General features: G+C 42.3%; 1 protein-coding gene across 5 annotated transcripts in view; it reads left to right on the forward strand.

Annotated features, from left to right (window-relative positions):
* The window catches only part of rassf4a (Ras association domain family member 4a), a 299,271-nt gene extending 287,779 nt beyond the window's left edge, over positions 1 to 11,492 (forward strand). For all 5 annotated transcript variants that reach the window (XM_085970404.1, XM_085970408.1, XM_085970405.1 and 2 more), the window contains 5 exons: positions 249 to 350; positions 1,574 to 1,625; positions 5,564 to 5,685; positions 5,782 to 5,879; positions 10,875 to 11,492. In XM_085970404.1, the coding sequence (XP_085826530.1) occupies positions 249 to 350; positions 1,574 to 1,625; positions 5,564 to 5,685; positions 5,782 to 5,879; positions 10,875 to 10,944 (444 nt within the window). In that variant the 3' untranslated portion in view covers positions 10,945 to 11,492. The remainder of the gene's footprint in view (positions 1 to 248; positions 351 to 1,573; positions 1,626 to 5,563; positions 5,686 to 5,781; positions 5,880 to 10,874) is intronic.
* Positions 11,493 to 12,089: the final 597 nt, after the last annotated feature.

Genomic DNA, 12,089 nt, shown 5'->3' on the forward strand with positions numbered 1-12,089 from the left:
CCAAAACAGTATAGTACAACTCATGGTTGAACTGTATAGTGGTCCGATACACATCTCTATAGTCACTGTGTCGGAGGACTGAGTTGTGAAGAAAGATGAGGAAAAAAACTTTTTTTTCTCTAGAAAGGAGACGATGACAGGCAATCTAACTGATGGCTTACTTTAAGGTGGACAAAGTTTTTTTTTACCTTCTTGTTCCTTTCTCCCATTGTACAGTAGTTATAGTCTCTCCTTTTCTTGATCTTCAGACATCTGTGTTTACACCAGCCTATGGGTCTGTGACCAATGTCCGAGTGAATAGTAGCATGAACACTTCACAAGTACTGAATCTACTGCTCAACAAATTTAGGGTAAGTGAGGCCAATATATATGCAGATTAAAATGATGCTAGGTTGGGCCGGATTTTGCAGTAAAATTAACGGGAGACTAACAGTGCTCACCATTATTAATGTGTAAATCGGACAGCAACTTCCAGCGACTGCACATGCGCAGTTAAACACGTAAATCCAGATGTTGCTCTCCCGAGAAGCTCTGCTCCTCTAGAAGCTGCGTGGTAATGGTATCGCGCTGAGACTCACCATTGAAATACATGAAACAGTGTGAAGTTGCTGTACTTGCCTGATTTATACGCTCTAAACTTAATAAAACATTAGGGCTTGTCCATTCCAGTGTAAGTACCATTTTAATTACTGCCAAACAGCCCCTCTGCCACTGAAAATTAACCAACAAAGTGTGGAGTCTCATTCCTTCAGATTTTGATTATTGTTGGAGATGTAAAATTTTTTTTTTTCCTTTGTCTCTTATCTCTATCTTAATTCAATATTTCTTTCCCTCCCTTTATTTCACTTTCTGCACTCGATTTGACATTGAGTTAAATATTGTAATGGACACTTCCTGGTTCAGACTCTGCGCTGCTCATTAATGATTCTTCAATCTGATTGGTTAAGGAGATAGACAGTTGCTTGCCCTGATCAGACAGGTCCCAGATGCTCTGTAGAGTGCGCTGTGCTGTTTGGCAGACAGGAACTTCCAGTCCAAAAGCCCTAGTGCAAGTGTAACAAACAGCCGACGCCGTTTGTTAGCCGCTCAGAGCAAAATCAGGCCCAATACCTTTTTTTTTTAATGATTTATTATTAGACCAGAAGTTCAGGTAGCACTTGATAGTCTTGGACATAGACCATAAAAATGAATTGAAAGATTGCTGGTCAATAAGATACTTTTAAACATAAAATGGTTGAAATATTTCAAAACTTAATTTATAAAATAACAGTTTGCAAAAACTTTGTTGTGATGAATCTATGTATTAGATACAAAGGACACATTTCATTATAAAAGCTTTCAGGTCTACACTGTGCATGAAATAACCACCCTCCTTATCCCAGTTATTTTAATACATTATAACTTGTGTTTGAAAAGTGGAAAAACTACTGTATAAGATTAGACTATGTTTAAAGTCATTAAGAAAATGGTCAGCAGTGTGTAAGATTTGCAGAGACTGATTGTGTGAATGAAGAGCAGGTACATGCAAGCAGTCTCACTTCATTTCACCCAATTTTCTTGATGTGTTTTACAGGTGGAAAATATTGCAGATGAATTTGCTCTGTATGTTGTACATGAAAGTGGAGGTATGTTTTGTAATGTATATACCTTTAAGGGGGGGAACTATCTTTTACAGCTCATGTATACTGCAGTACTGGCAGTGACCACACCTGTATATAGCACTGAGTAGTAATCTGTACAGATCAGTTCAGTGTGAGCCACGTTGAGTAAACACCTGTTGTACCGTTCTCCTGCAGTCTGTGTCTTATTATACACGGACACAACATGTTTACCTGTTCAAAAAAAGTATCGCCAACACTGCAGAGGAAACAAAGGACATTAAAATTCCTATAGTCCCTCTCAAAGTAAAGTAGTATCCACTAAACTTACTGCAATAAATTTTGCTCAGTAGGAGTACATCTGTTGGTTTCAGCACCTCCAGGCTAGAGCAGAGGGAAAGAATCAACGTTACAAGGTTCCCGCTGTTGATCACTATTTAATGGCTCTTGCTGGATTCAAATAAATTGGTTAATACATCTGGAAAAAGCAGAGGAATTTGATACAACCGCCTTAAGCTTTTGTACAATAGCATCATTCAGTCCTTTCTAGGCTGTTGATTTATAGTTTCCGTATATTAAGTAATTTTTGCCACAAGGCAGTGGGAGTCACCAATTTTTACATACTGTGTAACAAGTAACTGCTACTTGAAAAATAATAGTTTGCTCATTTAACATATCGAGGCACTCTGGTCTAATCAAGTGTAATGCTGGTGAAGTCAAAACAGATCTTTGAATTTTGCCATGTAGTGGCAGGGAGCCTTCCCTTGGTGAGGAATTGGTCCGCAGAAAAAAGATCAGGCAAGTTGATCCCAGCAGCTATTTTCAAAGAGGTTATGGCAGAAACATAGGAACAGATTGCCATATATTATTCTCCTCAGCAAGGTGGGCAGCAGAGAGAGACAGAGGCTGCGATTTCACCAGCGGGAGAGGTCAATGATGGGTACCGGTCCTGCTCCCGGCTCCAGCCGCTGTGTGAAAAGGATTTTACATTGATTGGGCTTGTTAAGCCCGCCCTGCGAGATTCCCGGCCAATTAAAAGGAAGCAGGTCTGATGACGTGTCATCAGTCGGTTTGCTTAAAAGGAACCATGTCCACAATCATTTTCAGTTCTGTCAGTGTTCTGCAGCATTGAGGTGCTGCAAACACTGACAAGCACTGCACAAAGGTGCACGGCTACACCCAGGCTTCCGCATGACTCCCTCCATATGTTTATGGAGGGAGTCACAGCACGCATGGAGGTTCTCTTCCCTTCCAAGGGCGGAAGAGACCTCCCCAGGACAGCAACGTAGCCTGGTTGCACATTGCACAGGAGAGCACAAGCAGGGATGTTGTCAGGAGGACCTGGCTGCAGTGGCGCAAACCTGTCATTGATCTCAGTAGATCATGAAACGTTACTGCAAATCCACACCCAACCTCATCCTGCTGTGCCACATAGAAACATAGAAGATAGGAGCAGGAGTAGGCCATTCGGCCCCTCGAGCCCGCTCCGCCATTCAATGCGATCATGGCTGATCATCCAAATTCAGTGCCCTGTCCCTGCTTTCTCCCCATACCCCTTGATCCCCTTAGCCCTAAGAAATATATCCAACTCCTTCTTGAATATATTTAATGAATTGGCTTCTACTGCCTTCTGTGGTAGAGAATTCCACAGGTTCACCACTCTCTGGGTGAAGAAATTCCTAATTTCTGTCCTAAATGGCCTACCCCTTATCCTTAGACTGCGACCCCTGGTTCTGGACTCCCCGACCATCGGGAACATTCTTCCTGCATCTAATCTGTCCAGTCCTGTCAGAATTTTATAAGTTTCAATGAGATCCCCTCTCATTCTTCTAAACTCCAGCAAGTACAAGCCCAATCGTCCCAATCTCTCCTCATACGTCATTCCTGCCATCCCAGGTATCAGCCTGGTGAATCTTCGCTGAACTCCTTCCATGGCAAGAACATCCTTCCTCAGATAAGGCGACCAAAATTGCACACAATACTCAAGATGTGGTCTCACCAAGGCCCTGTACAACTGCAGCAAGACATCCTTGTTCTTGTACTCGAACCCTCTTGCTACGAAGGCCAACATACCATTTGCCTTCTTAACCGCCTGCTGCACCTGCATGCTTACCTTCAGCGACTGGTGCACAAGGACACCCAGGTCTCGTTGCACTTCTCCTTCTCCCAATCTATTGCCATTCAAATAATAATCTGCCTTCCTGTTTTTGACACCAAAGTGGATAACCTCACATTTATCCACGTTATATTGCATCGGCTATGCTTTTGCCCAATCACCCAACCTGTCCAAATCATCCTGGAGTTTCTCGGTATCCTCCTCACAGCACACATGCCCACCCAGCTTTGTGTCATCTGCAAATTTGGAGATATTACATCTAGTTCCCTTGTCTAGATCATTAATATATATTGTGAATAGCTGGGGTCCAAGGACCGATCCCTGCGGTACCCCACTAGTCACTGCCTGCCACTCGGAAAAAGAGCCGTTTATTCCAACTCTTTGCTTTCTGTCTGCCAACCAGTTCTCTATCCAAGTCAATACCTTGCCCTCAATCCCATGTGCCTTAACTTTACACGCTAATCTCTTATGCGGGACCTTATCAAAAGCCTTCTGAAAGTCCAAATACACCACATCCACTGGTTCTCCCTTATCTATTTTACCACTCATCACATCCCCATCACTCTGCCTTCCCTACCCCTGCACATCCTTACTCACACCAACTTACCTTGCACCTCTACCCATCCCTATCTACATTATCACTTCCCCATCTCTGTAGCCACCCCTCACACTCACCCTCATCCTAGTGCAAATCATACCAACTAACATCACAAGGGTAGGCACTTGGGTGTTTTATGCAATGTTCATGTAAATTTTCTGTTAATGTGTTGTCAAACATTGAAATTTTATTTTCAACACTTTACCTTATTGGACAGATCTGTGCTCACCTTTAGAAGTGTCTTAGTGAATTCCAGTGAATGTTGAAACAAAACTTCCCCGCCACCACCCCCCCCCCTCCCGCAATTGTGATGAGTGTGAAAGGAATGGCTTGGACATTGTAAGGATGCTTCATGGTGCTGGTGTGGGGTGGTGTCAACCTGGTGCATCATGTGGCAGCCAGGGTATACAACATCAAATGAAGTAAATCTGAGAAGTCACACAACACCAGGTTATAGTCCAACAGCTTTATTTGAAATCACAAGCTTTCGGAGCGCTGCTCCTTCGTCAGGTGAAGTGGAGAGATGCATATAGGCACAGCATATATAGTCAGAGAATACTGCCAGATGATTACAGGTAATCTTTCTAACTGCCCTTTATCACACCTCGGCAGAGAGATAATCACAGCAATCAAAGGTGTGAATGGTGTGCATACAGCTCAAAAGTGTTTTCCAAGTCCTGAAGGCTCAAGCTTCTGACATTGGAAAGTGAACAGCTGTGAAATGGTAGCTTTCATACCACTTTTGCAGCTGTCACCGAGTCACAACAATGGGGAGACAGAGAACCCGACCTACTTACCTGACGTGATCTCCAAACGACGTGAACCCTGTTAAAAAAGTGGTAAAATAGAAATAGGCTGGCAAAATAGTAGTTAACAAGCATTTAACTATCTTAAATGCCTCCCCCACCGCTTGGTGTTGGGTCTGTTCTGAAATCGCAGACCTGACACTTTGGAAACTTACATGGAGGCAGGTTCGGAGCGGGCTCCCAACCCGCTCTCAATCATTTCAATTTTGACAGCTGACCCGCCTCCAAACCCGCACTGAGCGCCGGCAAAATTCAGCCCAGAAAGTCTGCACAATATTATTGGTGAAAGTGACGTAAAAATCACGGTATGTCGCATTATACTGGGAATAAATTATGCTGCCCAATTTTTCAAGTATCAAATATATTTTGCTTTTTGCTCGATATTGAGAGATAATTGGCTCCATTAATTAGACAAAACCATAAAACTAATTGTTTCCCATTTCAGAAAGAACAAAATTAAAAGATTCAGAATACCCACTTATATCACGGATCTTGCATGGCCCCTGTGAAAAAATAGCACGAATATTCTTGATGGAGAAGGATCTCGGTGAAGAGGTCACCTACGACGTAAGCTCTGTGACGTTTAAAATGTCTACATTTTAAACCCTGGTTTATGCTTAATAATATCTGATTTGTATGTGTCTAATGATTTTTTTCCAAAAGGTTGCTCAGTACATTAAGTTTGAAATGCCAGTCCTCGATAGCTTTGTTGAAAAACTGAAGGAAGAGGAAGAAAGGGAAATTAACAAACTAACAGTAAAGTAAGTACAAATAATATTTAAGATTTCACAATTGTCAGACTACTGTAAAACAGAATAATGAATAGTGGTTAAAGGTTGCAATCTAATTGAATAGATAAAATCAAACAGTGAGGAAAAAAAAGTTCAAGCAGTGTATAAACATCATATGATTCTAGAGATTATATTACAACCTAGAAATCAGTCCTTTCTGTCCATTGGTATTAATATGGTATATGGCAGACATATTAGTTTGTCATTAGTTTGCTAATCTTAGCAGTATTGGTCGTGAAGCAGTTAGAGGTAAAGAAAGTGGGAAAGTTTCTTTTTATACAATCGCGTTAGCATTTAAAAAAAAAAAATTCTCATACTCGTCTGCCTGGCATGATGCCTGAAGCCAAGAGCTGATGCACAGCTTGCTCCCAGACCACTGCCACCGAGCCCTAAAATCAGCCACCTTGAGATTCCCAATACTGTTCAAGCATGATGACGGTCATCTGCCCCAGGCTGGGAGAATCCACTCGGTTCATCCCTGCATGGCACGGCTCAAATTGGGAACTGCACAGAGTGGGACTTGAACTGGTGTCCTGCCACATTCTGTGGGGCTCCATCCCCATCGCAACACCTTTAAAAAAAAAAATTCTCATGCTGATGAGTATCAATGCCTCTCTCCATGTCAGTGGTAGTCACTGAAAAAGGTTGAAAGAAATAAGACCAGAGTTTTATCTTGCTGCTGTTTTAGTCCTTGCAGTGCTTTCTGGTAAAATTGAGAACGGAGCAATGGGACATTCCAGGAAGAATGAAAGATGTTGCAATGTCATTATTGCAGCCGACAGCAAAATAGTAAATCACATGTGTGTTACATCATTTTAAAATATCAGCATAAAAAGGACTCATGAAAATCTCAGTCAATGAGTAAAGGAAATTCATTTTCTTCTGCCGTGGTAACAATTGTTAGCAAAATACAAATCCCTCCACAATATAAATCAGAAGTACAGGAAAGCATATAGTGAGTATTGATTGTTGTGACTAATAGGGTATCCAGCTGCAATCTTAGAACACAGTGCTTTCTGATCTTTCAATCCTTGTTTCAAGGAGATTAAAGCTTAAAATCCTTTATGCAACAAATGTGAAATACAGTTGTACTTAGAACTTGCATTTATACAGCACCTTATCACATCCTCAGGATGGCCCAAAGCACTTTACAACCAATTCATTACTTTTGAAGTGCAATCTCAGTTTTATAGGCAAACGAGGCAGCGAGTTTGATCACAGCAAGGTGTAACAAAGAGCAAGAGATGAATGACTAGATGATAGCAAAATAGTGCGGATGTTGAAAATCCGAAATAACAGAAAATGCTGGAAAAACTCAGCAGGTCAGGCAACATCCGTGGACAGAAATTTGAGTTGACGTTTCGGGTCCATCCCTTCTTCAAAACTGGAAAGAAAAGATGGATCGGAGGCAGGGCTGCGATCGGACAAAAGAATAAAAGAAACAAAAGAAGTAAAAAAGAGACAATGAAAGGTGTTAGAAGCTAGACGAGATGGTAATAGGCTGAGATTAGGTGTAAAGTGTACTGGCAGGGCAAGGGATAGCTGCCAGGTGTGAGAGCGAAACAAAAGGAAAGGGGTGGGGGGGGGGGGAAAGAGTGGAAAAATTACAAGAAAAAATGAAATAGGGGCCGAGGTTATGATCTGAAATTGTTGAACTCGATATTGAGTCCGGAAGGGTGCAGAGTGCCTAATCGGAAGATGAGGTGCTGTTCCTCGAGTTTACGTTGAGCTTCCGTGGAACAATACAAGAGGCCAAGGACGGTGAGGTCCGAGTGGGAATGGAGCGTTGAATTAAAATGACAGGCGACCGGAAGCTCGGGGTCACCCTTACGGACTGAACGGAGATGTTCCGCAAAGCGGTCACCCAATCTGCATTTGGTCTCCCCAATTTAGAGGAGACCGCATCGTGAGCAGTGAATACAGTATACTAGATTGCGAGAAGTACAAGTAAATCGCTGTTTCACCTGGAAGGGGTGTTTGGGGCCCTGGACAGTGGGAAGGGGGGAGGTATAGGGGCAGGTGTTATATCTCCTCCGCTTGCACGGGAAGGTGCCAGGCGAAGGGGAAGGGCTGTTTGGGGTGATAGAGGAGTGGACTAGGGTGTCTCGGAGGGAGCGGTCCCTGCGGAATGCCAAGAGGGGAGGGGAAGATACATTTGGTGGTGGGATCACTTTGGAGGTAGCGGAAATGCCAGAGGATGATCTGTTGAATGTGGAGGCTGGTGGGGTGAAAGGTGAGGACAAGGGGAACCCTGTCGTGGTTCCGGGAGGGAGGGGCAGGGGTGGGGGCAGAAGTGCGGGAGATAGAACTGACACGGTCGAGGGCAGTGTCAATCACGGTAGAGGGGAATCCTCGGTTGCGGAAAAAGGAAGACATGTCCGACTAGATGATCTGTTTTTGGTGGTGTTGGTTGAGGGAGGGACATTTAACTCCGTGCTTCTGTTTGAGTAGCGCCACAGGCTACGTCACAGTTTCATATTTCATTCAAAGGACAGAACCTGTGACAATGCTGCACTGAAGGATCATCCTCGCTTATGTGCTCAAGTGGGGCTTGAGCCCACAATCTTCTGGTTCAGAGTGAGAGTGTTACCAACTGAGCCAAGCCGATACCATGGTAGATGTTCCATTTCATATGCCATCTATAAAATAACTTTCTCTTTCTAAAGCCATATTTTAAAAAGCATTTTCTCCCCATTGCAGCCTCCCAACCTAGAAACCTGGATTCTTGGTGAGCCATGCCCATTCGCTCCAGTCAGCTAAACACCTCGCCTCTGTTCAGGGCTAAACCAGACCATTGAGCCGAGACCGGTAGCTTGGTGTATGGGGGAAAAGTCCAAACATGATCTCCTCCCAATACTGCCTCCAGTTTTTTTTAATTTTTTTAAACATCTTAGAATTCCAGTTGAGCTTGAAGGCACAATCTGTATTTGATTCCCAAACTGCTGCAGAGGCAATGCTTTAACTGTTTTACAACATATCCTGTTGATAGTTTCACTTCAATTGACGTTAGTCATTGTTTTAATATTTTTAAATTTGCAGCCTATATTATCTCAAAACAAGGTGAAAAAACAGTAAACTGGGGAAGATGCGGACTTCCTGTCTTCACGCACACCCATTGTTTTCAGTGGGAGAACAGTTCCGGACGTGGCATAATAATAAACATGACAAAATATGACAGAATGTCATCAGCCTTCTACAATCCATACAAGTTCTCCTTTACCACCCTATGATTTCTGAAAGTGATTTGCAGCTGGACATGCAGTCATTTTTCATGGAATTCTGAAACCTTAGTGTCATATGCTAGTGTAATATTCTACCCCCGCAACACATGGCCACTGTGCTTTGCTTTAGCGATTATCTGGAACGCCAGCTTCCTTTGATGTAATGGTATTCACTCCCCCTCAACCACAAAAGCTCGAACGCAAAGCAGCACGGGGTGTAAGCTACACATGCTGAGCTTCTCACTCTTAGCCATCCAGGGAGTCAAGTAGAGGACAAGCATTTTCCCCACAGGAGCAAGAGGCAAAGTCACAAGGACAGGTTGACCAGAGTACTTCTGCATGCTTCCCAACAGGTGTGTCACGGTTTTAACATAACCCGCCCAGCGGAAACACAGTGGGTTTTGGTCAGACGCCCTTCTTATACCCCGTCCCATTTCACAGAGCCCGCCTTGTTCCCACTGGGCAAGTTGGGTTAAAAATCGGCATTTTTTTTTTTTGCGCAGTATTGGTAGCAGATTGCCTGCCCTGTGGGGAGGGAATGGTTTGTGGCATGGGGAAACCCCATAAAAGGGGAAGGTCAGAAAATACCATTTATTTATAAAAACAGATAGTCATTTCCTTCCCTCCTTTAATGGCCAAAAGGCATGGCGTACATTTGAGCCATTTCAAACCAGGAAAGTCTCAGGTTTAGTCCCTAACATATGCTAAATTAGGTGATCTCAACATGGACCATGCTGACTGTACCACAATTGGTCATAATGTCTCTGATGTAAGAAAACTACTAGGCGCTTGGTCTAAGCGTTAAACAAAGCTTTAATCAACTGTTTTACAACATGGAGGTCTAGTTGTGTCCTTCACTAGTTCCTGTTAAGAATGTTCTGCGCAAGCTGGGCCCGTGCCCGAGTATTTATACTCTCCCTGGACAGCGCCACCCGCAGGCCGCTCAGTTGATTCATGTCAGTCCCCATCTTCATATCTCAGCCAGACTAATGGTAGGAGGAACACAGTGGAGGTGCCTTGTGTCTCAATCAGGCTAATGGTCGGAGGCACAGAGTGCAGGCGAGGCACTTCCTTACATGGAAGAATGAAAAATCAGAAGGCAAATACAATTGGACTGTTCTCACTTTCCAAGTGGCATTGATACAATGTTGTCAGCTGTACTCCCAGCCATGAAATGGTACCTGCCACAAAGGTATCGAAAAGCAGGGGGGGGGGAAAGTAACAGAAAAAACCAAAAATATTTTGTATTGCCATGAAGTTTTATAGGTGTGTAATATAACAACAACTACTTGTATTTCTATAGCACCTTTAACGTAGTAAAACCTCCCTATTCACTGCACAGGAGTATTTTAAGACAAAATATTTGACACCGAGCCACATAAGGATAAATTAGGGCAGGTGACCAAAAGCTTGGTCGAAGAGGTAGGTTTTAAGGAGCGTCTTAAAAAAGGAGGGAGAGGTTTAGGCAGGGAATTCCAGAGCTTAGGGCCTAGGCAACAGAAGGCACGGCCAACAAAGGTTGAGCGATTATAATCAGGATGCTAATATAGTTTAACACTTACTAATACTCGGTAGGGATTCCCGAGCCTATACCCTTTCTAACAGCAGTATCTTTAATGTAACAGTTTCATTCCTGAATAGAAAATGTGAGCTCAGTGCATAAAATCTGTTGCTGGGTGCGTAAATTTAAATTGTATGTAAAAGAAACACCAGTTATGGACATGATGTTGTTCTTCCTTTGAAGATACAGTGCACTGAAATCAATGATACATCAGCAGTTGGAAGACCTCACAGAGAATGAAGACTATATTTGAACAACGTGCATCTTTTAAAAACACTGAAGCACTAGGAATCCAGTCTGGACAAGTTCTTCAAAACAATAAACCTTAAGGGAAAAAAAACTTTGTTTTACACATTCTGTTTGTTTAAAATCACATTGCCCTTTTACTGTAACTTTTGTCAGTGATTTTTTTTGTTTATTACCATGAAAAACTTTTTTCTGGTAAATGTTCTTTGAATTCGCATTTTAATAACGCCAACACTTCTACAGAATACCACTTTTATACTTTAACACTGCCTTAATTACCAAAATTATTTTTTTAATCCTGTTAAACTGAGCTGTTATTTGACCAAAGCAAGGTTTTATAAATGTGGATGTATAATTCAGGAGGAATGTTTTGTCAGGATTTAAACTGTTAATATGAATTATTATAATGCCACTCCTTGGTAATACAGTTAAGTTTCATTGAGTCTGTACATTTGAATGCCAAGCCACATATGTTGGGATAAAGATAGTGCAGCTTTGTCTCCAAATATCAGTAAAAATTAACTTACTTATCTGATAAATATTATTTTTCTGCTACCCATACTTTTCCAATTATTCATTGTTTTAATAACTATATAATTTCAATTGATTAAGGACAAATGGTGACTTGTAAGTTACTGAATGGTTCAGAGACTACCATAAATGCATTTGGTGCAGGGTCCTCCTTATAGCATGTAACAACATATATATGCTCATAAATCAGTGGTGGTCTTACACGAGTTGGCGGGTACACTGGTTTGAGATCTCAATGTATGAAGTACAAATGAAAACTGACAATCATTCATCTTGTGAATATGCAGTAACAAAAATAGCTGGTAGGATGCTGGGCACTGGAGCACTTTAATGATCTAATGATTGAAGCAACACTGGTCTCTGATCAAAGGGTCTCTACAGCAATATATCAGAGACACGCCACTTACTTTGATCACTAACGGAGAGCCTGAGTACGCCGTTCAACACACAGACGGTAATATATACTAGTGCTTCTCTCAGTGGCACAGTACATGACTTCAAAACGGAGAAAAGTTACTCAAGCCGGAGAGATTCTCAAATCACCAGCTGCTACCTGTCAGTTACCAGCACTCTGACATTCAGTGATCAATATTTGTATCTTTTTATATAAAAAATTCTTGC

This window comes from Somniosus microcephalus, chromosome 29 (assembly GCF_052327205.1).
Source record: "Somniosus microcephalus isolate GS21.2 chromosome 29, FLI_Smic_1.0, whole genome shotgun sequence".
Lineage (NCBI taxonomy): Eukaryota > Metazoa > Chordata > Chondrichthyes > Squaliformes > Somniosidae > Somniosus > Somniosus microcephalus.